At 27.5% G+C, this 27,144-nt stretch overlaps 2 protein-coding genes across 4 annotated transcripts; both read left to right on the top strand.

Moving 5' to 3' along the window:
* The first annotated feature begins 4,598 nt into the window (after positions 1–4,598).
* On the top strand, positions 4,599–6,197 carry LOC100162274 (chymotrypsin-1-like). Its single transcript, XM_008183263.1, has 5 exons — positions 4,599–4,850; positions 4,969–5,085; positions 5,335–5,531; positions 5,587–5,776; positions 6,162–6,197. Exons 1-5 carry the CDS (start codon positions 4,599–4,601, stop codon positions 6,195–6,197), a joined length of 792 nt encoding a protein of 263 aa, XP_008181485.1.
* A 3,877-nt stretch (positions 6,198–10,074) lies between these two features.
* Positions 10,075–23,401, top strand: LOC100164346 (E3 ubiquitin-protein ligase synoviolin B). 3 transcript variants are annotated; one of them, XM_029490470.1, is made up of 12 exons: positions 10,075–10,528; positions 10,669–10,761; positions 10,850–11,002; positions 11,077–11,125; positions 11,221–11,451; positions 11,931–12,030; positions 12,390–12,547; positions 12,683–13,180; positions 13,260–13,337; positions 14,981–15,170; positions 17,820–17,957; positions 22,766–23,395. In XM_029490470.1, exons 1-12 carry the CDS (start codon positions 10,367–10,369, stop codon positions 22,863–22,865), a joined length of 1,950 nt encoding a protein of 649 aa, XP_029346330.1. In that variant the 5' UTR covers positions 10,075–10,366; the 3' UTR covers positions 22,866–23,395. The 3 variants fall into 3 exon arrangements, with proteins under 3 accessions (XP_029346330.1, XP_016658644.1, XP_003243468.1); XM_016803155.2 differs by having other exon boundaries at positions 10,076–10,528; positions 22,763–23,401; XM_003243420.4 differs by having other exon boundaries at positions 10,077–10,528; positions 12,390–12,535; positions 22,763–23,294.
* Positions 23,402–27,144: the final 3,743 nt, after the last annotated feature.

The raw sequence follows: 27,144 nt of genomic DNA, 5'->3' as shown, positions 1-27,144 counted from the left end.
TCTTGGAAGAATATATAATGCAGCTATATTAATGTCTACAATTAGAAATGTAAAAATGTTAATTTTCAAATGAAGAAACCTATATAGGTACATTGTATATCTGAAGGTTAAGTTAGGTTAGGTTAGATGTATCCTTAGTGCTTGATTTGTAGGCTTAGCCGTCAAACCAAACAAAAATGTTAGATTTAGGTACCCTGCATAAAAAAATATTATACAATTGTAGGTTTAATTACCTGGATTTTATGGTTTGCTTAGCACTTCTAAATAGCTAAAATATTGTATTTCCTTTACAATTTTAGTTTGACACTTTTCTAAATACTTGTAAAAAATGTTGACAAAATGTTGGAAACTGTTATAAAATGCAACTTCTTTATTTGGAAAAAGTAGATCAAAATCCAAATCAATCTAAAATAATATTATGAACATTATAATTAAATGAAATTATTAAAATAGTAGCCAGTAGGTAGATATAATAATACTTTAAACAATTATTACTGCAGTCTGCAACTGCTACATATTATACAATATAGGTTTCAGGTAGGTATACAATATATTAAAAAATCATAATTTTACTTTCCCCCTCTAACTGATCTTTCATCATATTATAAAAGGTAAATATAATAATATTATGTATTTTACATTAGTATATATTTGTACATAGCTACTTAGGTATGCTTTTACATTTTTACGTATAGACATATTTTAAACTAGGTATTGTTTTTAAGAGGATAATAAAAATATTTTTTTAATTATAATTTTTATCAGTTTATCATAAAAGACTGTAAATTAAATCAAAGATTGTACCTAATGAAAAATTATGACAATTAAAAGTACCTACCATAGGAAGTTTATAATTTATATATTCTATTATTCAAATCAACTTGTTTTAATTTACCTATTAGCTATTTTTAATTTTAAATGATCATCTATTCACATTATGTAAGCAGTGGGTACAAAACTTTAAAAACTTCAGAATTTGTTTAATTTACCTATTGTAATTTATACTAACCAACTGACACGCATTAACACCTCTCATGGCTGGATAAGTAATAAAATATTCTAGCTCTTGGTCACTTTCTAATAATTTCTTGTACCTATAATCACTTGTTTTGGCCCATTTGTCTAGTACAATAGTTATCGGTTCATCATTATTTCTTAGCCAAATTATCATATCATCCAAAACTATTTTTAAAACAATTTTAAAATATTAATATTTAAATAAAAAGAAACAATGTGTTTTAATAAAATAATGCAAAGGAAAAATTAGAACCTTCATTTGCTTCGATGGTTTCGCATAATGTATTTGGTTTTAATTTAGAGCTGTTTTGTAACTTCCGAATGTCTTTTCGTACATTGCAGTAACGGTCCCATAATTTACCTTGTGCTAATTTAATATTTTTATTTATTTTTTGAAATGGTGTATAATAAATGAATTCCGATTCTGTTTCAAAACATTCAACAATCTCCTTTGATAACTGTTGAATTTGGGCTGAAGATAATGTCTCATTTAAACTTTTTTTTAGTTCATGATCAATAATTAACTTCACCATTTTACTCCTCATACTCATATCGCATATATTATTTTGAACATAAAGTCTTATTATCATATTTCCCTCTTGGGACTTTTGTAGTATATTTTTTATATCACCAGTATTACTTCCAGTAGTTCTATGTTGTACATACACCTATATGATATATTATATATATTAAAAATCTAATTATTAAATTATATATATTACTTACAATAACATTAAAGAATTACAATAATTTATTACTTTGGGAGATTGTGATGTTGAGAGAACAGGATCTTGGTCAATTGTGGAACCATTTCTTATACCCTCAAGAGGTTCAAATTCAATCACATTAATATCAGCAATGTTTATTTCATTTTGACTGGATAGTTCTAACACTTTTAATACAAGATAGGGTTGATATAGGTAGGTTTATACAGAAACATGTGTACACTGTACATACAATTTGGATTTTTAAAGAAAAATGGAGTAAAAAGCATAACTTATTTACTTACTGGAACAATAATACTATTTTTAAACAAGTTAAATTTGTTTAAAAATTTTGACAGATAACCGACTTTCGGGATCAATGTTTTGATCATATCTTCATCCAGATTTATCAATGCTTCTCTGTCTACCCCTTCATTTATACATTTGCTTAAACTAATTATAAATAGGCAATTTTTGAAAATAATATGAATTAAAAAATATAGTTTAACATGATGATTCTGTAGTATAAAATTGGGACCAAAGCTAAGTTAAGATTAAATAATATTATAATATGTAGATATTATATGCATTTTATATACCTATACCTATATATTCTTAAAAAAACTTTTCATTGTTTGTGTAGAAGTATTTTATTTTTTATTGGATTAATTAATTTTTAATTGATAATAGCCTAATGGAGTCGTTAATAATAATTAAAAACTTATAAATTTTTATTTTTGGTTGATATGTAGTATAAGTAGGTAGGTACTAGGTAGTACAAATACTGTGGTAATAGATACCTGATAAGTGCTTATAGATTCATTGTGTTTGTGTATAATTATAATAAATATACACATAATACATATGCATACAACATACCTATAATTAGGTACATAACCACAAACCTACATTTATGATGAACTGATTTAAAAAACCTATCTACTAATAAGGCAATGTTGAGTTTTTACTGCCAAAGAAAAATATGTATATAGGTAGGTATAAGTAAAATTTAGGTACCATAAATTCAAATAATAATATAAAAACATACATATAGTACCTACCTAAACCAAATGTACAAAATGCATGAATTAATTTACAATGCAGATCATAAAAACAATACCTAATTTATAAACTGTGTAAAATGTTACATAGGTAGGTTAACAATAAACATACCTTCAAATGTTTCAATCAGCATCCCCAAATTCCATTCATTTAATATTTTTTTTATAAATTCATCTGCCATGATCTATACATACAAAATAATAAATTATACCTATAGGTACTCCCTATTTGTATTGTTATGTTTATTACCTAGTAATTATCAGTTATTATAATTTATAATAAAGATTTTGTTCTATACCGACTCATCTCTTAAATAATTAAACTTAAACAGGTACCTAGTATTTATGTCCCTTTGTAGTAAAACTAGAGTAGGTATATATTCTATAAATACAAGCATATAGGCGGAAATCCATTGGCATTTCAGGGATGCTAACATGATAAGCATCAATGTGAGCAAAGAGCCTCGATTCTACAAAACTAAAAAATAATGGACCTTAACGGACTTTTGGGGGGCTAAGCCCCATCAAACCCCCACCCGAAAAAAAATTGAAGAGCAATAATTGCTACTAAAATAAAAATTATTATTGTATTTATAACATTAAATATTTAAATCATACAATAAATGTACGATGTACCTATAACAATTTTATAAAATGAAAATAGTTGGCATAGGTACCTATTTATTGAAATTTGTAAATACACAATAATTTAAGTACCTAGGTGTGAAAATAAAAATTCTAAATTATTATCAAGGTAATATAAATAATCAATAGGTATTGTAATCGTAAATACTAAATTATGAAAAATAACTAAAAATAATATACGTAATACGTATGATATAAATATATAATTATAGGTAGGTACTTACCTAAAGATGAGTTTATTTTTTTTGATCAAACTTGAATCAATATAAGATCTTATACACGCCGACGTAAAAACTGATGTAAACTAAAATAGTTACACTAATTAGTTGGAGTCTCGGAGGTCTAAAACTGCAATGAATACGAAAATACGAAACAAGAATACTGTTGCAGTTTTCCATTTTTCACTGCGACTCTACGTCATTACCGAAGTCCAAAACAAAGAAAAATAATTTCAACGAGTTTCCTAGTACTATACTTCCTTAAATTTCTGATTCCTATTGGTACCTACTCACCGACGTACCGAGAAAAACTTATTTTCGCCAATGCATTTATGCAGGTTTGTGATTTACATTGCAAGCGAGTGGCTGCAACTGGCACGCGTGTTATTATAATGTATATAGACAAAGAAAATAATGCCCATATACAACAAAGTACAAACATACTAACATGGTTGATATAACTTTCAAAATTTTAATTTAGACAATTTAACTATAAGTTAATAACTAAAACTACATTGTATTTTTCACCAAACAGGCATAGTTATAACCAATATATTATGGAAATATCAACTATAATATTTTTAACCATTTACCATGCCAAAATTATTTTTTTCCGTAAGAGCGAACAACTGTACTTGCTGCCCACGCCAACTTTATTGTCCCGGCTGTCACGCTGTCGTATGAAGTAGATTATTGCGACGGCTAACGAAGCTTTGGAAATCTTCTCGGAATCAGTGGCAATAATGTTATTGGTGATGCGAAATTCCAAAATGACCATACGAGTCGTCTACACTATAATATTATTATATCATTATCAAAAATATTTAAACAATATAGATTTATTTACATTTCAAAAGAATTGTGTTGTCATGATAATATAAGTGTTTACTGCCTTAATTGTATATAATAAAATATTAATAATAGATACGCAAACAGCAATCGTTTAAGACACGATGCGCATTGCATTTATTTTATTACTGACATTTAAAGTGGCATTATCTAAATCCAAGTCCACCAAGCATATACACAAAGGACTTATAGGCAATGGAGATATGTATAATGTCGAAGATTATCCGTACGTAATGTCTTTAAAAGTATTTTCATCTAATAATAGGATAGCGACTTGCACAGGCTCGCTGTTAACAGAATTGTTCGTATTGACTGCTGCTCACTGTGTTTACGGTAAAGACAAAAGGAATTTAAAAGTAAATATATCTATGAAATAAGTATTTAATGCAAAAAACTACGTGTTATATTAAACATAACGATAACATACATTTAAATACGCTGTTATTTGTTACTAAAATACCCATGTTTATGCAGGTATATCAAGGTTCATGGATAAAAAATTATGATGCACGTAACGTAGTTAGACTATTCGTACACGAAAGCTATAACCCTACATCTGAAGTTATAATTGGAGATATTAGTGTATTGCAAGTAAGCGCACTTTTATTTTATATTATACTTTCTAAGAAAATTAAGATTTATTTGTACCTACTTGTTCTTTAACTTCTAAAGAGATTCTACTTAATTACTTTTGCTTGCCTCATATACAGTAAAATATTTACTAACTGTGTAGGTAGTAACCACATTGTCAATCGTTATATTTTAATTGTTGTCAAAACAATTAATACTGCTCTATATAAAAAATAATGTATATTATTATTGAAACATTTTTATATTTAGATAGAAAAACCATACCCTCATATTAAGGAATATATAAGGATAGGTGGCACTCCTATTGACTTTGCCAATAACAAAATCCTAAAGTGTACAGTTTTTGGCTTTGGTAGTATTAATGCTGAAAATACTTTAGACAATGAAGGATTTATGAATAAAATTATGGTTAGACATGGCAGAAAAGCTTGTGAAGGATATGACAGGTAAATATACATATATATTTCAGACAAGATTTATAGCATTTACGTGTTCAAATAGTGTTCAAATAATAGACACATGGCAACAATATTTGTGTGTGGTGCCAAACAAGCGAAAAACATATGAAGGAGACAGTGGTGGTCCAATGATTTGCAATGGCTGGCAATATGGAGTATGCAGTTTTTCAATAAATCTCAAAGGTGAAGAAATGCAGACTATCCACGTGTTCGTAGACTATTATAGAAAATGGGTAAATGATATTATAGAACCAGAACAAGACACAACCACAAAACGAAAACGAATGAAAAATTATAAAACAAACCAAAAAAGTGCTGCAAAATTGATTATACCATACCATGTATTATTGTACATGATTTTAGGAATATTATGGTATAATGTGTATTATGTATTGTTTTTTAATTTCAATTTTAATTTTTTTGTTTTTAATTTCCTGCGGATTTATTATTTAAACGGCCCAAAGGTCTTTATAAATATGTTTAATAGTTGTATATATTTTACATACTAAATATTAGTAATATATACTTTATACATTGATGAAGTCACACTTCCAATGAAGTGGCCACCTGCCCTTAATCTAAACTCTTAAACTAAGTCGCATGGTTTCACTGTTTCAGACGCTTAAGACGTCTGCTGTGCTTGGAATTGTCTAATAATTGGACGGGCGGATGGCCAATGGATTGATGTGGTGATCTATCCTTGTCTCGTGTTTGCAAGCAAACCTTTGGATTTCGTCTGCTATTGTAGGCATCATAATATCATGGTGAATTGCGTTGTTTCTTTTGAACTAGTAGGCTTCTGTGATGGTTCAAAGGGTGATGTACTAATGTATTATCAATGTTAGACTATAATTTTCGTGTCTTTATTATTTGTGCCTGTGTACACGATAATTAATAATCTAAATAATGCTTTGGTTTTCAACTTCAGTATCTTTTCCGGTGGAAATGTGAATCTATTTGGTGCATTCAGTCAAAATTTAAAATCCTCAGTAGTTTTTAAAAGTGCCGGGAAACACAAAAAAATAAAAATTAAGGAAAAACGGGAATTTTTATGCTGAATCACTTTTCGATTTTGGTTTTTGGTGTAACTCTTAAAAAAATTACTGTAGATACATTAAATTTTTACAAAGTATGTATATTACCATTTTCTATACACCATACAATCTTTAAAATATATTTTCTAATATTGAGCTTTTTATAAACATATGAAATTTGAAATTTTTATTAATTTTTTAAAAACTAATGTCTATAAAACATTTTATGCTCAGACAAAAAACTTAAAAATTGTGTACAAGGTTCCTCATCAGTTTTTGTTAGTGGAAATTAAAAAAAAAAAAAAGTTGAACGTAACTACAATAATATTTTATAAGCATTTAAAGTTCAAATCTTGACAAAATAAGTAAAAATCATAGAAATGTACAAATTATTTTGAGTTAGAAATTCATAAAAATTTTTCTATTCAAATCTAAGATTTGTAAACGTAATACAAGATTCACTATAAATTTGTCTACTTTTATCAAAAAAAAAAAAATGTCTATCGGAGTCAAATGAAATTTTTTTACGACTATGTTCTCCTTGGAATGATTTTCTTATTTTGCTGTAATTCAAAAACAAATAACCGTAAATAGCCAATAGGTACTTGGAATTTACACCAAATGTTTATTTTATCAGTTTCTATACTTAATACAATTTTCAAAATATTTTGATACGTTTTGAGCTGCTTATTTTTATAAATTTCAATTACATTTATTCACTGGGTCAAAAAGTATGACAATTTAATATAAGGCTTCTCATACGTTGTCACAATAAAGGTTTAAAAATATTAAAAATTCATAAGCACAATTTATCTTTACAAGCAATATTAAGTATTATTAAAGTTCAAATTTTGACAAAATGTATCAAATAAAAATTTGCAAATTATTTTGTAGTTAAAAATTTATAAAATGTTCAATATTTATAACTGAGAATTAAAAATTTAAATCAAGGTTCCACGTGAGTAGTCATACTATAACTAAAAATATAATTAATATATAAACACTGTTTTTTTAAAAAAAAATATTAAGTTTAAATTTGGTCAAAATTAGATATTAAAACAAAGATTAACGATTTTACTTATTTTCTTCTAATTTAAAATATCATTCTATATATAATAACATAAATGTCTTAATTTAATTAAAATTAATCCATCAAGTTGCCTAATATCTAGTAAAATAAATTATTTTAAAAACATTAATACCATAATAATATTATATTATATTATATTTATATACTTTGTAAACCGTAATATTATAGATTGACAGACCGCTTTCACTCAAAACCATTTTTTGTGTACCTACAATCATTTTACATCATTAAATTCAAATTTGTACACGTCCATTCCAGTGATTACTCTAGACACATAATAAAAAGCAGAGCGACTTTCCGGTTTTTTTTTTAATTGAACTCCTAAACTCTTTAAGATTAAATTTTTAAAATTAAGAATTGAAGTTGAAGAGAAAAAACTAATTAAAAAATGTAAGATATTAATTTTCAAATAAATTTCACGATGAATTCAAATGTGTTTTCAGATTTTGTATCTGATGAATAATAGGTTATTTAAAACGATTGGCAAATTATTGATACTTTTGACCAAAAAAAAAACAACAAAATAATATTTAATTCTCGTGTAGTGCGTTACTGGCATGTAGCCAATAGAGTATCACGTGAATTGGCGCTGGGCTTTTCTTTTACACACAGGCACCCATTGATGATCACATATCTGCGATCTACTGAGGTGTGTGATCAGTTGCGAGAAGGCCAGTGGCGACCGTACGTCACCAGTCACCACCAGATACCGCAGCTGGCTCCACGACTATAGATAGTATCTGGCTCGCCAATTCTAACTAGTCATCACTGGTGGCAATGTGCATAGTATATATACAACCGAACCGATATTTATTCATCAGTGGGGCGCTCGCAGTAGTTGGCGTCAGATCAGCCGTACGGCAGGCTCTAGCCATATACATGGCTAGATAGGTGTTCTATACGTGTTCAACATATGTTGACATCATACAAAATTGAATTTTCATTAAACCAATTGCTCCACTGTGCACGATGTGGTTGTCACTGGCCGCGCACCGGGGTAGTCTTAACGTCCGACTAACTGCAAATTCGCCTCACGCCAAAATTTTTTTGATTTTTGTCAAATTTTTTTTTGTTTACTCACCGCATAATAATATATTTAATATATTATAACAATATTATAACTGAATAGCTGTCACCCACGTGCTCCGCCCCCAGGGATGGTTGTTTGCATAGGGCTGTTTCGTGGCTCCACAAATCCTGTCTATCTTGCAACTTTTTTTTTATATGAAGAGTAATTGAACTGTATGCAGAGTAGTGTAAAACTGTTAAAAACTTATCCTAACTTTTCCGTTACCCGGAAAAAATTCTCATTGTTCAACTCCTTTTGGGTGTAATATGATGTAGTATAGCCATCTCGCCCGGCGTTATTCCGTGAGATTCGCAGCAGTATATTATCAGGTAGGAAATGTACCTGCGGTAGATCGCGGACACCGTGCTGTTTGACGTTTGTACTGGTGGAAGATATAAGCGCAAAAATGAGATTAAAAAAAAAGTTATATAGGACGGGGAGCAAAAATCTTCGATACCTGTGTGCCACGCTTAATAGATTTAGGTCCATTTAGAACTATATATTATATTTTAACAATTTATTATTGACAATTTTTTATAAAATTTACATTTTTAAATAACTATTTATATAAAATATTAATTCTGGCGCAAATGATATGCCATTTTTGCACCATTGGGGCTTATGTCATATTATAGTATAGATTGTTCATCTCATACACTCTAACAAACATAAAATGTTGATAGTAAGTAGGTAGCAATTTCTGATAGTAGTCGTCCCATCAATAAATTATTATAAAACCATATCATAGAGTAATAATAACTGATATACTTAGTAGTTAAAAGGGTACCTTAACGTTATATAGGTTGACAGACCTTCTTCGCTCAAAATACTTTTTTGTATAGAATGATTTATCATTGAATTCAAATTTAGTGCATATACATTACAGTGACGTACAGACGTTCAGTTACTCCTCAATGAGTAGCCTACACTCAACACCAACGACCAACAGTACAGCAGAGAGACCACTTGGCACTTACTTTCCCTCTTTTTTTTAATTTGAATTAGATAAACACTAATTAGGTAGCCATGGCGTACCTAAAGTAATTTTTATAAAACTATAAATCGATATCTTATATTATCGATAGAAGACAATCGATATTTACGATAGTATTTTGTAGACCATGGTTATTAAAATGTTCTGTATGCGTCGTTTTTCTATTAAACTGAAATTTGAATTAATTTTAAATCTTTTATTTTCATGGTTATAATTATTAATTTTATCATCTCGATAACACTATTTACTTGGTGTTAAACAATAATCACGATTAAAGATAGTACTATCTTTAATCGTGACAATAATTAATTACAAATGATAACAGTATTGATATTGTTTGGTTGACGTGCGCATCGTCCATACGCTGGAAAAAGTGACAACAGTTTTGTCGTTTTATTGTACCCCTTACGCTGAAACATATTAGAAAGTATCATTTGAAAAATATATTATTTACGAAACAGTGCGCAAAGTCGACCAAGTGCGATTGTATTTGTTTTTTAATTAAAGGGTTGAATTATCGGCTGAATATCTTATAATCGACGGTTTCGCATCTCATACGTTCGCGTATACACGTAAACGGAATTACGTATATTATTTATTTTTTTATTCGGCCGATAGAAAATATAAGTATCCGATATGAGTACAACCACGGCTGCGGCCGCTGCGAAAATGACCAGCACCACGGCTGTAGCCATAAGTCTAGTGTTGTCCAGTTGCGTTGTAGCAAATGCTTTTCGTCAAAAGAAACAATTTTACCCATCAGTCGTATACATATGTAAATCCAATCCAAGTATGGCAGTAAGTAAAAATACACTAAATAATTTGGATTATATAATAAGAGTTAATGTTTATATTAACTAAAAAAAAAACTATAATACCTACCTACTTGCCTTGTATTTGTTTTCTTTAATCTTTATTTATAAATATTTATATTTTAGATAATGTATATGCAAGCTTTGGTGGCTGTCTATTTAATTGGAAAATTAACCGGTAAATTATTTTTTGGCTCATTGCGTCCTGCAGAATCAGAGGTATTTATTTTATACATTTAACATTTTTTATAATAAACCTCAAAAATCTATGTGATTTAATGATTTGTTTATGTATTTATATTTCTAGCGTTTAATTGAAAAAGCCTGGTACGCTGTTACAGAAACATGTTTAGCTTTTACTATTTTTAAAGATGATTTGAGTCCCAAATTTGTAGCTCTATTTACTTTATTATTATTTTTAAAATGTTTTCATTGGTTGGCAGAGGATCGAGTAGATTATGTATGTTTTTATATTTTATATTTGATAAACATGTTGCTATTTTATATATATTTATATTAATTTTATATTTTAAGATGGAACGTACTCCAGTTATATCATACATATTTCATTTGCGCATATGGTGTAAGTTATCTAAATATCTGTAATCTGTATATTCAAATATATAGGTACATTTTATACTTTTAATAATTTTAATAATTTAAATTGTTTTTAAATAGTGCTATTAGTTATCTTAACTTTGGGTGACGTATATTTTGTTCATGATGCATATACTACTACAATGGCCAAAGGTCCATCGGTGCAATTAGTATTTGGATTTGAATATGCATTACTCATCACATTAGCAGCTAATGCTACCTTTAAGTATATATTGCATGCAGTTGATGTACATAGTGACACCTTTTGGGAAAGTAAAGCTGTTCTCCTGCTGTACCTTGAATTTTTTATTGGTAAGATTATTTAAAATATAAATTTTCCATTTTCAATTGAATATTAAGTTTAAGGGGACTACAGTCTACTGTCATAATATAAAAAGGTTGTATTTAAACCTTATCGCCCAAAAAAAAAACAGGATTTTGGTTAGAGAGATTTAATTTTTGAAACTATATTTTGAAATATTAACAATTTAAGTATTTTTTAATTTACGTGATTTTACTATTGGTTTTTAAACTGAAATATTAATAAATATAATTAATTCATCCATTAATTTATATGTTGATAACATCTTCAGATTAGATAATGCATACTGACTAGTCATCTTCAATGTATGATATTATAATATTCTTTTATACATTTTTCTATATTTTTCTTCTTTGAACACTGACTGCAGTCCTCTTTATAAGTATTGTATTATTGTAAAGAACCTTCTTTTTAAATTGATTATTTAAACCATTTTAACTAATCCATATATTATAATATGATTGATTAGGGTTGTGTAAAGCTGTGATGTATGTGGTTTTCCTTATAATTATGGTACGAACATACACAATACCACTATTTGCTTTTCGACCAATGTATCATACACTAAGGTAAAAATATAAAATTATTTAAACAATACATTTTATTTATTTGTTCTAATATATTCTAGTACAATTAATAATATTAAGTATAGTATAATTCTTTAGAAAGACTTCATAAGAAAGTTCTACACTTATTTTGGAACTAAAACGAAATTGCCTACATTATATATTATTAATATAAACTGTATTATAAATGATAATACTTAGGCCATTGACTCTTTTAAATAAACATAAATATTATTATATGATAAGCAACTGGATAGAGACGACGATACTGATTTTGCCTCTCAAACATTTAAAAAAAATTGTATAGCTTGTCTATCTAGAATTTACAAACAATGCTAATACACAAATACATTATTTTGTAGAAATTTCAAAAAAGTATTCCAAGATCTTGTACTCTCTCGTAGAGCAATACATAATATGAATACTTTATACCCGGATGCTACGTTACAAGATTTACAAGCCATTGAAAATGTGTGTATTATATGCCGGGAAGATATGACAGCTGCAGGTAAATATTCGAGTAAATATTATATTATATATATTATTTAAGTTATAAACGTAAAATAATTTTATTGTACAATTGTATTAACTAAATTTTTTTTAATTCTATTAAAATGATTAAAAACTTATGATTTTTTAATTTAATTATTTTTAGCTGCAAAAAAATTGCCTTGTAATCATATATTTCATACATCATGTCTACGTAGCTGGTTCCAACGTCATCAAACTTGTCCAACTTGTAGATTAGATATTTTGCGCCCAACACCTTCGACAACTCAGAATTCTAATGTTCCTACACCAGTAACACCAACACCTAGCAGGACAGCCCAGGAAACACCATCAACTGAAGCAGCTGCATCATCTTCTGCCACTGATAATAGTCGTGGACCATCTACTAGTAATCATCCACATGTATCATCAAATCAAGCAGGAAGTACTGGAAGTTCCTATTATAATCAAACACCACTCCAGTATCCATTTAGACCACCGTATACATTTCAACAACGATCAACATCTGTTGATGAAATTAATGGAAACAACAGTGATAATTCAAATAGTGGTATACCTGAATCAAATAATATGAATGAATCATGGATCGCGTTTATGAATGCAGCAGGAATAGGTGGTGGAATTGGACCATCATCATTGTTCAGTAATTAAAAATCTTAATTTTAGAAATAACAACATTTTTAAAAAGTTTAACTTATTATTTATTTATTTGTTTTAATTAGATGATATGCCACAAACATCCTCCAATTTACCATTTACGAACATACCGCAGATTCCACTTAATTTACCATTTGTTGGTGGTAAGTAAATTTAATACTTTTACTTATGTTGAAATTCTATTTAGGTATTTTTTACTTAATTTTGAATTATTTTTATTTGATAAGAGGGAGTACATGTAATTCTACCTTAATGGTTCTAAAAATATTCCTTATTTATAATAAATAATTGATTTACATATCACATATTATGTTATGTCACATATCTTATATTGCATGAAATATGTTTTATTGTTTTGTCACAAAGTAGGGAAAGACTATAAATAATCTGAAAATAATGTTGCAGACAGTATTTTAGCTAGCAAATATTTGGACCAAATAACATTTTACCCGAAAATATATCAGCTAAATAATATGTTAAACGGCAGTATTTGATTCAAAAACAATTTGGCCGACAGTATTTCATTCAACAAATGTTTTTGCTAAACCATATTTTAGCCGAAACGTATTTAAGCAGTTAGCTATAATATTGTTGGTCAACATTTTTGTCTGCTCAAAAACTGTTGCTGAAGTAATGTTTTCCTAAATATTGTTGGTTAAAACTTAAAATACTATTGACTAATACTGTCGGCTAAAATATGGTTATGCTAAAATACATGTCCAATAAAAAAAAATTTCTACTGAAATGCGGTCTAGACCAGTGGCGGCTCATGTATATAGTACACATGCACTACCTACCCAAACTCAAGAAAAATCGAAAACATAAATCATAATAATACAACTAAGTACTTATAGTGTTATTAAGAATATTTTTAATAATAAAAAAACAAATTCAGAATATTATGAAAATAATATAATATTTGGATTGGGGTATTTCGATGGCCAAACAGCGGTTGTCCGTGATGGAACGGTATCAGTGTGTATTGTAGTGGTGCAGTAGTGCACACAATCGCTGTGCACATTTGTACAGTATAAAAATTAAAACAAGTCGAAACACGCAATCCACTTTATAATGGAATTGATGTGCACATAACCAATTAAATTGTTTTCAGCAAATTATTTTCGACGTTGCGCGTCGGCATAGGCATTATAATTTATTTTTACTCTCATTCGTTTATTATATTCTGATTATCGGCTGAGAATTTTAGTCAATCATTATCGGAAATTTAAAACAACAATCATGTTTCTGTTTAAAAGTATAATTAAAATAAAAGCTCATTGGTGAATAACTAAAATTTGTAAACAATTATTTAATACAATTTATAATATATATATATATAATATTGGTTATATTTTTTTTGGATGTGCACGACTTCATTAAAAACCCATGAGGTGCCACTGGTCCAGACACAATATTTTCAGATTTTTTATGAGCTGCCTAAAGTAAGAGTTGGGTAATAGGATATACAGAAAAGCAAGCCTTAATTTAAGTAGGATAGTATAATATGAAAAGAAGAATAAAACATTTAAAACCTGATAATTTTGTATTTAAATTTTAAAATAAGTTAGAAAGTACCTATATCTATATTATATATTTAGATAAACCGATAACTCAAAAACGTTTGGGAAACTGGTATTATTATTCCTTACTACAGAATTAATTTAAAATAAATTATTATTTATACTCATCTATAAACTTCCATTATTTAGAGATATTTTGAACATTTTACAATATAATATTTGCTTGTAATTACTTATTAATTGAACTAATATATTGTTAATTAAAGGAATTGCAATTCAGCCACCAAATATACCTCCTAACTTGGATACACTATCTGATGAAGAATTACGTCTAATGGAGCAAAATACAAGACAAGGATGTTTAGCACGTATTAAATATATAACTGATATAAAATGTATGCTGGATGCTGCTGTTGTGATGATGAATCAGTATTCATCAGCATGTCTTATGGCTGGGTAAATGATTTTAAATTATGTATATTTCTTAATTGGATGTGTAATTTTAGATTCTGAGCGGAGCGAGGAAGCTATTGTTTTTACAATGGTGTTTATTTTATGTTTTTATTTTTATATCTTGTATACAAAATTTCTTCCAGAAGGAGTGCTTCAATTTCAACATATAGTACCTTATCTTTTAGCAAATTGGATCAAGATGGTACTTAAAACAGGTCATTTTCTGATTTTCTCAATAGTTATTTAATGCCATGAGAAAAACCACCGAAAAATTATGAAAAACCGCTAAAAATGGGATTTTAATTTCTAACGCTTTGTTTATCACCATAGAAACGAATTAAAAATTATAATATTATAATATTAATTCAACTTGCATGATAAAATAAATAATAACAATATAAAATATCCAGACTGACAAACCATCTCCGCTCAGAATGATATTTTATCATTGAATTCAAGTCTAATACAACCCATTATACAATGACCCACTTGTAACCTACTGTACAGCAGAGTGACATCCACTTACCTGCTTTTTTTTAGATTTTATAATATTTAGTCAAATGTATTACATTTAAAAATATTAGTGATGTTAAAATTTAAATGAAAATTGGGCTATTTGTTGTATACCTGTGGAGTGTACCTCGTCATTGTGTTATTGAGTGGATGTGTTAAATTTGAATTCAATAATAAATCATTGCAAACAAAAAACTATTCTGAGTTAAGACGATCTGTCCACCAACTATATTTTATGATATATTTATATTGCTATTAGAGTAATTTATTTTAATATTAGTAATACGGTAGGAAAAGACGTTATCGACGTATCAAAATCATAAATTGTACATAGTGACTAACGATAAATGGTCAGAATATATTCTTTTGAGCTAATATTTTGAAAATAAAATAAAACTAAGTTTTCATTTCCCTGATGTATGAAACAAATTTTGTACTTGAAAAGCATTGTCTGGGACTTTTCAAAAAAATATTGCATTTTGCATTCAAAACCAAGTCCTGAGTATCATACAATTTTTTTTTTTTTTAATTTAAACAAGTAAATAGTAAAATAACAGAAAATTAATCTTTCAAGCTAAAAAAAAGTGTATTTATTATTTATTAATATTTGATTGTATATGTACATGAAAAATATAACTTATGAATAACCTACAAATAGTACATTGGTCCAAGATTTAAGCCACCACTGGGTTGAATACATTTTTAGCAAGAACATTGTATTTATTATAATAGTATAATATCAAATATTACTGTTATTAGCTTTTTAGTCAATACCGACTTACAAAATAAATAAGTTCTTATTATACTAGGCAATAGCTTAAAATTAATCTAAGTTTTGGCAGTGTCATTGTTCATACTAAAATATAATCATGATAATAATGTAATACAGTGAAACCTCTAAATCAGAGGTGTCCTACCTTTTGTGAAGACTGGGCCACATCATATTATGGGTAGAAGTTGTTGTGGGCCACATACTTTTTAATAACAATACATTCAAATTGAATGATTAAATTATATTCTATTGTACATTAATACAATAATACATTTTTTTATAATTTTAGTACAGCGAATAATAAGCAGAAATTTTTTTGTTGATAAATGACACGGAATATTGCTATCGGAGCCAATAAAGATTAATCACTAACAATGTTTATTTTTTTTTGATGTTTAATATTTTGTAGTTTTATATTCTTAAAATAATTTTTTTCTCGTAATATTAATATATTATATACAATTAATTAATGGTTTTTAAATTTAAGAGAGGGCCGCATTAAAAACTACCACGGGCCGCGGGTTGGACACCCCTGCTCTAAATACCAGACACTCTCGGTTACCAAAATTTTGTCTGCTATTCGGTGGTGTCCACTATTCAGAGGGTTCACCTTATAGAATTTTGTAGTGTATTCCCGAAATACCTTCCGCTATTTAGAGGTTTCCATTAAGGGAGGTTTCACTGTATACTTAAAAGTTTCAAGTCCTCATGAATAATATTTTTGAACCATAACGCAGCTGAAATATTTTTTTTTCATTTTGATTGTTATCTAATTTTATCAAAATTTGAACTTTATAAGACACTTATAACACTTATACAAAAAAATTGTGGGTATGTACTTTCAATATTTTTAAATTGCTTTATATTGTATTACATTTTCAAACTTTTTGACCAAACCTAAATATTTTTGTCAACACTTTTAAAAAAAAAAAACTAAAAAAATTTTGAATTCCTAAAAATAGCTTAAAATTAGTTTAAATTATTTAAAAAAGTTAATTGTGTAAAGAAAATAATAACATTGTGGATGTAGTAGGTACTATAATTATAATTGTATGTTTCAAGCTTCAACAATTAATATTTTTTTGTTTAATCACAAAATAACAAAAATTGTTAGAGGATAAACCGTTATTATTTATTTGAATATTCAATGTCATAAATATTTTTAAAGCAACTTATAATTATGAGAAATGTACAACCAATACATTTATCTGTTTTAACCGTTCAGAATCTAAAATGACTTAGCATTATAATTTAGTAATTTGTAGATTTGTTATAACTTAAATAGTGATTCTGTTTTCAATTTGGTAATATTCTGAAATGTTTTAATGATAACAAACTTTGTTAATTGTAATCGTTTTGTTTTCTAGTCTCGATAGTACAGACTCAACTTTTAACAGTGAAACTAAAACTTCGGATACTACGGAAAATGATGAGCAATCAGAAACTAGACCACCAAGTAATATTTCTTCTGAAACGGATTCTAGTACCGGTAGTGGAGTTACTAGGTATATATGATGATTCAAAATTTATTATTTTTAAACAATAAAGTAAGCTCTAGGATGTTTGCAAACATGTATATATTTTTTTTTTTCATTAAACTTCACAAATTAGTTAACCTGCTGTTTTTAATTATATAATAATACTTATAACCTAACTGTGAAGATTTTTCCAATTCAACTGGTTTTACTTTAGACCAACTATTATAACAATTCTATGGAATTTATAGAAAAGTTAAGGAGAATTTATACTGGCAGTGTTTTCTACAAAAATAGACCTATCCTATACTAATAGTTCCAACTATCTAATATCGGATACAACTTTTGAAAATATTTTATCAATTAGTCTTGAAGTTAATTTCAAACAACTGTTCCAGTTTTTTTTAGAATTAAATTCTTGAACTCTCCAAAATTAGAATTTTAAATTTTGAGTACTAAGAATTGTTATATGTTAATAATAATATTGATAAAAAAAATTGATTTTAATATAATGTTATGATGCATTCAAATATATTTTTAGAAATTTTATTGGATAACTAGGTTAGTTAATAGAATTGGCAAAAGGTTGATGCTTATGAAATAAATAAATTGATTAATATTTGTGTAGTGTGATATTGACATGTACTCCAGTATTTTTAAGTATGTAGTCACACATACTTACTACAAATACATTTTCATAACCCAAACCCATGCAGACAATTTCCTATATTGTTACCTTTAAAAATGTCACATCCTCCTAAAAGGAGTATCCATTGTCATACCTGCATATTATATTCTCTTCGTCTTCATAATGATAACATACTAAAATAAGTTCTGCAGTTCCAGTTTTGTGTTGTTAGCTTTAATATTAGAGTGAATTAACCTTAAATGAAACTCAAAGCTAAGAACATTATCTATGTTCTTTGGTTTTTTATGATATTTGAATTTTAAGTGAGTTATGAGCATATTTAAATATTAATACTTTACATTATCATAAATTGTTTAAAAAGAAATATATTGTAAACATTCAACAAAAGAACACTTATAATTTATAATGTCCTTAAGTCCTTACATGATAGATGAATTGACTCTAATATAAACACAAACAAAACAAAATTTATATGTTATGTGTCTGTAAAACGGAGACAAGACATTAGGTATAACTATTTTTTTTTATACTAGACTAGTCTAGTAGGCCTGGGCCGCGGGTTGGACACCCCTGTAGAGTATTAAAAATCTAGTGTATAGCATCGAAAAATAAAATAATCAGTCTAGCATAATCTAGTACTTTGTTACACAAAAATTTGGTTTTAAATATTTACATTTCATAACAATTATAATTTTAACGTTCATGAACTATACTATAATATACTTATATAAATTTAACCAAAAAAACAAATTTCTAGTAAATATTTTAGTCTTATTTGAATTTATTGAATCAGTCTTTTTTAAAGTTATGTTATTCTTATTGTTTTAACAAATGTAAATATATATAAAAAAAACTCGCTACCTTCTAGCTACCTATAAGGTACTTCCGGGTTGGACTTATTGGGTCCAGTTTTAAATCTAAACCATCTAGGAACCCACAAACTTAAACACACACACAAACAATTTCATCAAAATCGGTCCTGCCATTTAGGAGGAGTTCAAATAGGTACACACGTACAGAAAAATTATATATATAAAGATAACAACTGTAGGTATAGCATATAACATCCTAAATATCTAAGTATTAATAATATATACATTATTTATTAATATTAGGGTAATGTTATAATACTTATAATCATCATCATCTGAGTTTTCTTTTTACTAATTACTTCTATTAACAATAATTAATCATCATCTTTAATCACACAAAGATACAAATTCTACTTTCTCACGACCAAATAAACGAATAACACTTAAATCAAATTCCTTTTTATGTTATTTTCAGTGGCATATATAGGGAGTGTGCCTATTGGGCTGCAGCTCCCCCTCCCCCCGAAATTACGGTCTTTTTAAATAGAACACCAATATATTTTATTAGGTTCTATTATAAGTTATAATATTTCATAGCCTGTTGAAAAATAACAAATACGAATATATTTATAGAAACTATTAAATATACAGTATGTCCCAGAAGTCCCGTATCACCCTTAGTATCTCCGTGGAAAATCAATATATTTAAATGCAATTTTTTTACAGTAATAAGTATGGAAATTCTGATTGAATAACATAATATTCGATTTTTTTTTTTTCAAAAATTCAAAAAATTATCAAAAAATTTTTTGATCATATTTTTTAAAACAGTTCAAAAAAAAAAAAAAAAAATATTAAAATTTAATGAAAATCGCCCAAGTTAGGGCTAATTATTATTTTTAATTTTAGCCGAAAAATCAGCGTGATTGTAATAATGAACATGCGAACCGTATTTTGCTAATGCCGTATGCATAGGTAACATAACTATTATTCTTAGAAATTCACAATAATAATTAGCCCTAACTTGGGTGATTTTCATTAAATTTTAATATTTTTTTTTTTAACTGTTTTAAAAAATATGATCAACAAAATGGCTATCTTGGAAATTTAATAAATTTATTTTCCTAAAAAAATGTTTGATAATTTTTGAATTTTTGAAAAAAAAATTGAATATTATGTTATTCAATCAGAATTTCTATACTTATTACTGTAAAAAAATTGCATTTAAATATATTGATTTTCCACGGAGATACTGAGGGTGATACGGGACTTCTGGGACACACTGTATAGTAGACAGTAGCCTCTAAGTAATAGATCACTTGCTAGTTTCTGTCTACTATAGCCCACCCCAAAAATTATTTCTATATACGCCACTGGTTCTTTTAGTTACATTATAGTACTATACAGTGAATATGAAACCGTTTTGTTCACCCATCAGACTATAGCAGAGGTGGTGGACCTTTTCTTGTCATACGCCAACATTTTGTATTAAAGTTTTGAAAGAATTCACATGGCAGTAATATATTATGTTCATGGGTACCTATAAACATTATTTCTCAAAGAGACTCTTAATAAAAATTTACTGAGATTATTTATTATTATTAGTTGTGTATTTTGTAGTCTAAGAAGTTTTAATGAATTACAAACAGAATTAGCTTCATTCAATAATGTATTATTCCATTGTTAGGATTTAAAATAACTCTTTGTGGAAAATAATCTTTCAAATATTTTGTATGTTGACGTGAATATTGCATTTATATGGAATGAGCCATTTTTTGTCGAAGTATAAAATATTATTTTTAGAAGTAGTGAGTTCCAAATTTTTTTAATTGTTGACTTTTTTTAAAAATTATAAATAATTTGGTTTCCAATTTTTTTTTACTAAACACAATATTGAACAATGAAATAATTTTGTCATGCTGCAAAAATTTAACAAGCGTGCAATAGGTTTCTCTGGTTCTATAGATGGCCTTAATATATTTCTTTTCTTTTTTTTTTTAATGAAGGGTGGAGGTGGAACTGCTTTTACATTACTTTACTTCAATTAATTTACCTCTAATAGCCTCTGAATTGTATTAACCTACATACATAGTACACTCGCAAATTACAATCTTTGTCCTCATCCTTGCTATTCATCTTTTCTTTGCCAAATTTTTGTTTGGATCTTCTATTTTTCTGTGTCTTTACTTCTCTATTTTTTTTTGTGATTTTAGCTTTCACTTTGCCAAGCTATCACAAAGCCTTCAAACATTAGTGATATTCTTTTTGCAAGTTCTTCTCATATTTTTTCTTCTGATCCAATTGTAATAATTTGCTGAGAATAGCCTTTTGTTGAAGTATATGGATCATTTACATAGTTATCAAGTACAATAGGTATCCTAATTACTGTATTCAAATTTGTTTTGAGGAGTTACAGACCATTTATGACTTAGTTATTTTTTTTTTAATACTTCTTTCCAAATCTTTAACATATTTTTAAATTGCTTGTGTCTTATCAATCATTACCTATATTCTTTTTAAATTAATTAAGCTATATGGGTTCCGATAAACTCAATATTTATGACCATTTGTTTTTTTTTTCACTACTTTTAGCTACTGTTGCAATTACTATAGCTCAAATTCTAATTCACTGGGAACGTCTTTCTTGATAAATTTTAAGTGGTCAATGGCGATCTAATTCTCTGGATATAACCCAGCTAATTTATTTTTAGTAATTCTTTAGTAAACATGTATTAACAACTATTGAGTTAAGAAGCAAAATGGTATTTAATTAATAAATCTTCATATGCCATATGCCATTATGCCACTCTTGCACCTCTATTTTTAGCCCATTGTGCTTTTAGTGATCTAAAATGTAAATATTGCCACATTCAATAGCTGCTGAATGTGTAGAGTTTGGGTACACGCTACGTGTAAACTGCTCTTTTATCTACAGAACATACTTAATAATTAAATGATTAAATAGGAAACATATAAAAAAAAAAAAACAAAAATTGTAAAACCAGTAATTTAATTTAATTTTCTATTGAATCACGTTGACCGCCGAGGGGACTTTCACTACGTTACTTAATTTGCTAAGAGATCTAGATCTAAATCTCAAAAAAATGACTAAAACTGGATTTGGAAATGATTCTGTTCACTGGATGAAAATAAATTATGTGATACAATGAATGACAGTTTTTATATTAAATTGCAAGGTTTGTAATTAGGTATCTATAATTATTATTGAAATAATTAAAATAATATTTACTGTATATTTTAGTTTTTCTTAGCAAACATATACATTTATTTTAATTCTACTGTATTACAAATCAACTGTGTAAATAATTTATTTTACTGTAATTCAAAATATTAATAATATTTGAAATATTTAGCAGCAGCAGTGGCAGTGAAGATCAATTGATCCAAGAAGAAACTGAACAGCAGCGAATTATTAGGTTAAAAAGGTTAGAAAAATTTGGAAGCAATTCCACGTAAATTTTGTTAACAAATATCTAAGTATCCCATAATGTGATGAAAATGTTGTACTAAGTATTATTATTAGTTCATATTATATAACTGATAGAGAGGGTCAATATTTGGTTTATTTCTTCAACTATTCTATCATTTTGTAACATCTGTAATCAATTTTTGTTTTTTCATTTATTGCATATTTTTGCTTTATTTATGCAACCATACATGTAACTTATTTACCAATGTCTAGGGGAAAGCTATTTTATAATGATAACTAAACAGGAATAACTATGATTTTTAATTAAAAAAATAATTTTCAAAGAATCACAACATTATATCAAACTAGTAATTACATAATTTAAAAATTGTATCCTATATTAATTATATACATCTATATTATTTTATAAGTTAATGTTTTAAGGTCTAATAAAATGTAAATTTCTTATGTATGTATTGAAACTGTCCATGTTATACTTAGAATATAATAGTTAATATCAAAAAATCAAATGCAATCACTCCAGTTATCAACAATAAAATATATAACTTCTGTGGTGTTATCATACTATTGTTTAATGTTGTTTTTATGTCTGTCTGCATTGATTTTTGATTTTTTTTCTGTTTTGAGATTTAGAGGACTATTCTTCGAGTCCATTATGTTATTTTGTAATTAAATAAAATTAATATATTAGGTGAATGGAAAGGATTATACTGGGCTGCAGGATCATCTTGACTGAATGATTGTATTTACTGCAGGCTAGTATTCTAGACTTAAATCTTACATTCATTGATTTGGTTGGTTTAGGCATCAATAGAAAATAATCTATATCTATATATATAAAAATGAATGTATGTGTGTCAGTGTGTGTGTGTCCATGTTATCATGGCAACCATTTATATATTATTTTGAGATTTCCGCCCGTGTGTGTCTCCATATTACCATGACAACCAATTATATATTATTTTGAGATTTTCGTCGATGTGTGTCTCCGTATTACCATGGCAACCAATTATATATTATTTTGAAATTTCCGATAAAATGTTTTGTATATAAATGGTTTCCATGGTGATATGTAGAATTATTATTCATATAGAGTTGGCAATTTTAATGGGCAACGAAGTGAACAGGATCAGATATATATATATATATATATGTAGATAGATTATACCTCTGAGCAGAAGATAGGCTAATTTAAAAAGGGAGAGAACCAACCCCGGGAGGTGCTCAAACAGGAATTTTGAGATTTCCGATGGAAATTTTTGTTTTTAAATGGTTGCCATGGGTTTTGAAGCTATTATAATAATAATTATTGGTTGCCGGGAAACGAAGTGCACGGGATCAGCTAGTACATAATAATCCAAAAGATAAAATTAGATTTCAACCTATTTTAGAATCAAAAATATATTTTTTTTAATATTTGGTGGGATGAAAATGATTTTTATTTTAGGTGATATCTTAAATCTCCAGTTGCACTTATATAGCTAGTGGTTGTAAGTTGTATAGCGAGAGCAAGCATATTTCTACAGCCTTACTCCAGTAGGCTTATTGGAAGAAGTACTGCAGTGGTGGTTCTAGCTATGGGCAGGGTGGGCAGCTGCACATACCAAAATTTCTGGTGACCTTGCCTTAAAAATTCAGACCTATCCTGAGGCGCCCCTGCTTCCTTAATCGTATGTTTATCTAGCGTATGCAACCCTTGTCCGTCGATTTTGTGACCTAGATATTCCACTTCCGTCCGCATGAAACTATTTTACGTTCTCTTAAACCTGCTGCGCAGAGTGCTTTTAGCAGTCGGTCTAAACGTGCGTTGTTTGTTCGGATAGTGTTTTACACTTAATTATGAAATGAAAGAACACACAAAGTAATGAATAGAATAACGTTTATTGTGAAACGATGAACCGGACTGGCGGCTCGATCGCCGAGTGCATATACGTCGTGGACAGTCCCCACTGCGTACGCGAATGTATAATTTTATCTTACCCAGTACATTAATAATATTATATTTTGTCCGTATATCAATACGATATACAGCAATCATAAACTTCGATGGAGGTTCTTGGAAACAAATTGGATCTAGTTGGGACTTTAGGAGGTCAAAATTGAAAATTCTCAGTATTTTTTAAAATAATCGGGAAAATAAACAAAAATTTGTTAAAAATGTTTGGTAATCTTTGTTAGACCGTGTTTTCGCTTGGATTGTATTTGATCCATTATTTTTTCTAAAAACGTCAATAACAAATTATTCGTTAGGTAAAAATGTAATACATGTTTTTATTACCTATTGCTATCTAAAAATATTAACGGATAAAGTCACTATTATTTTTATACTTAAACATTTGAAGTTCAAATTTTGACAAAACCACAATTAATTTGTAGTTTAAAATTTGTAAAGCTGAGGCTTGAAAATTTAATACAAGGTATCTCATTCAAGTGGTTCATACTTTTACCAAAAATTACTGATAATTTTAGGAAAATAATTGGTATGCAAATATAATGTTTATACAAAAATTAATTTGTTTTGGTAAGACGTATATGAATTAACATCTTGCGTACTAAGTAAATAACGACAGTTGAAATTTGATAAATATTATTTTTAAAAATTAATAATATTACTGGTAGAAGGGGGGGGCTTCAGTCTGTTAGCTGAAAACATGAATGTTTTACTAAGAAAATGTTTGGTGGGGTAGGAATGTTATTCGCAGTTAAGACCGTCCTAATTATACCTAAATGTTAAAATATATATATAAATGTACTGTTGCAAATACGTAAATTTAGTCCTAGAACCGCGCCTGGATACTGATTAAAATAATGTTTTGGTCTTATTAATTTTATTTCAAAACTCAGAAAATTTAGGTGGATACATGCGATAAAAATATCATTTAATATGTGTAAAATTAATTATGTCTATGTAATTTTGAATAGGTATCTCAGCATTCGAATCTATACGAATTGAAACTTTTAATTAATATTTATTTTTAACAAGATAATACGATATTATTATTTAGCTTACTGGTAATTGATCAAAAAGTCTGTTTTGAAAAATGTTGGACAAAAGTCTGAGCACATTTTTATTGTCATACTCAGACAAAAAATCCGAAAATACAAAATATTTTATTAAATTTTCATTTATACCTAATCATATAAATAATTAAAAAATATAATATATTATATACCTATATAGTTAATAGTTTATATATAAATATAAATGTAATTAATATTAATTTCAAAAATGGTAATTCATTTTCTTATACAATATTAATATATTATAATATTTAATTACTATTCCTTCTATTGAATAATGTTGATATTCGTTCCATTCCTTGTTCTTTTTTTTAAAAAAGGAATTTGGTCCGTTCCTTGTTCCTTAAAAAAAAAGAATTCGTTCCTTAGGAAATGAAAGAGTTTCTCATTTAGTTCCAAATAAAATAAAAATTCTTATTTAATCATTAATATTTTTTATTTTTTTTTCATATATACCTATATACTTCTTTAATTTTTAATTATAATATATACCTACAGGTAAGTGAAGTAGGTACATATTTTATAATTCTATTTTGAGACTTTCTTCAAAATTAAAATTGTTGGCCGACGTATGTCACTGTCGACTATCGTTTATTGTTATAAATGATTATATTTTATATAAGTACTTACTCATTTCTATATAAATTATAACTAACTTATGAAAAATATTAATAAAGTGACTAATGAGTAACGATTACTGTCGATACTCGATAACAATCACTCGATAATTGGCAATATACATTACTCATTAAAAATATATGTATATCTTAATTTCAATTATTTACATATCTGTGTAAATTAGTAAACTATAAAAGAACGAACAATTGTGTTATATTTCCTTGAAAAAAAGAACTCGTTTACTTTCTCGTTTTTTTTTTTTTTTTGAAAAGGAACCCGCTCAAGGAATCCGATCCTTATGTAACTCGTTCTTTCCAAGCACTTATTTTGAACTTATTGTTATGTTGATTGTTGACCATTATTTTAAATGTTTATATGGAACTATAATATTTGTTAGCTGACGCCTGACAAGCTGTTGGTAACTGGTAAGTACCTACCTGTAATAGCAATTAAATATAATATAATATTAATATTGTATAAGATAATTATTAATTACATTTTTAAATGAATATTAATTATATATGAAATATATATAATTATATGTACAGGTATACATATATAGTATATACCTAATATAATAATATATTATACAATTATGAATTATTAATGAAAATATAATAGAATATTTTGTATTTTCGGACTTTTTGTCTGACCGTGGTCCCACCC

Source organism: Acyrthosiphon pisum, chromosome X (assembly GCF_005508785.2).
Source record: "Acyrthosiphon pisum isolate AL4f chromosome X, pea_aphid_22Mar2018_4r6ur, whole genome shotgun sequence".
Classification (NCBI taxonomy): domain Eukaryota; kingdom Metazoa; phylum Arthropoda; class Insecta; order Hemiptera; family Aphididae; genus Acyrthosiphon; species Acyrthosiphon pisum.
This window is presented reverse-complemented; position numbering and strand designations above follow the sequence as displayed.

What these genes read in the sequence shown, in the direction of transcription:
- LOC100162274 (XM_008183263.1), top strand. Translation starts at nt 4,599, where the DNA reads ATGCGCATTGCATTTATTTTATTACTGACATTTAAAGTGGCATTATCT. An exon ending in AAGACAAAAGGAATTTAAAA is followed by an intron (nt 4,851 to 4,968) that starts GTAAATATATCT and finishes ATGTTTATGCAG; the next exon opens with GTATATCAAGGTTCATGGAT. An exon ending in GAGATATTAGTGTATTGCAA is followed by an intron (nt 5,086 to 5,334) that starts GTAAGCGCACTT and finishes TTTTATATTTAG; the next exon opens with ATAGAAAAACCATACCCTCA.
- LOC100164346 (XM_016803155.2), top strand. Translation starts at nt 10,367, where the DNA reads ATGAGTACAACCACGGCTGCGGCCGCTGCGAAAATGACCAGCACCACG. An exon ending in ATTTCATTTGCGCATATGGT is followed by an intron (nt 11,126 to 11,220) that starts GTAAGTTATCTA and finishes GTTTTTAAATAG; the next exon opens with TGCTATTAGTTATCTTAACT. An exon ending in CCAATGTATCATACACTAAG is followed by an intron (nt 12,031 to 12,389) that starts GTAAAAATATAA and finishes ATTATTTTGTAG; the next exon opens with AAATTTCAAAAAAGTATTCC.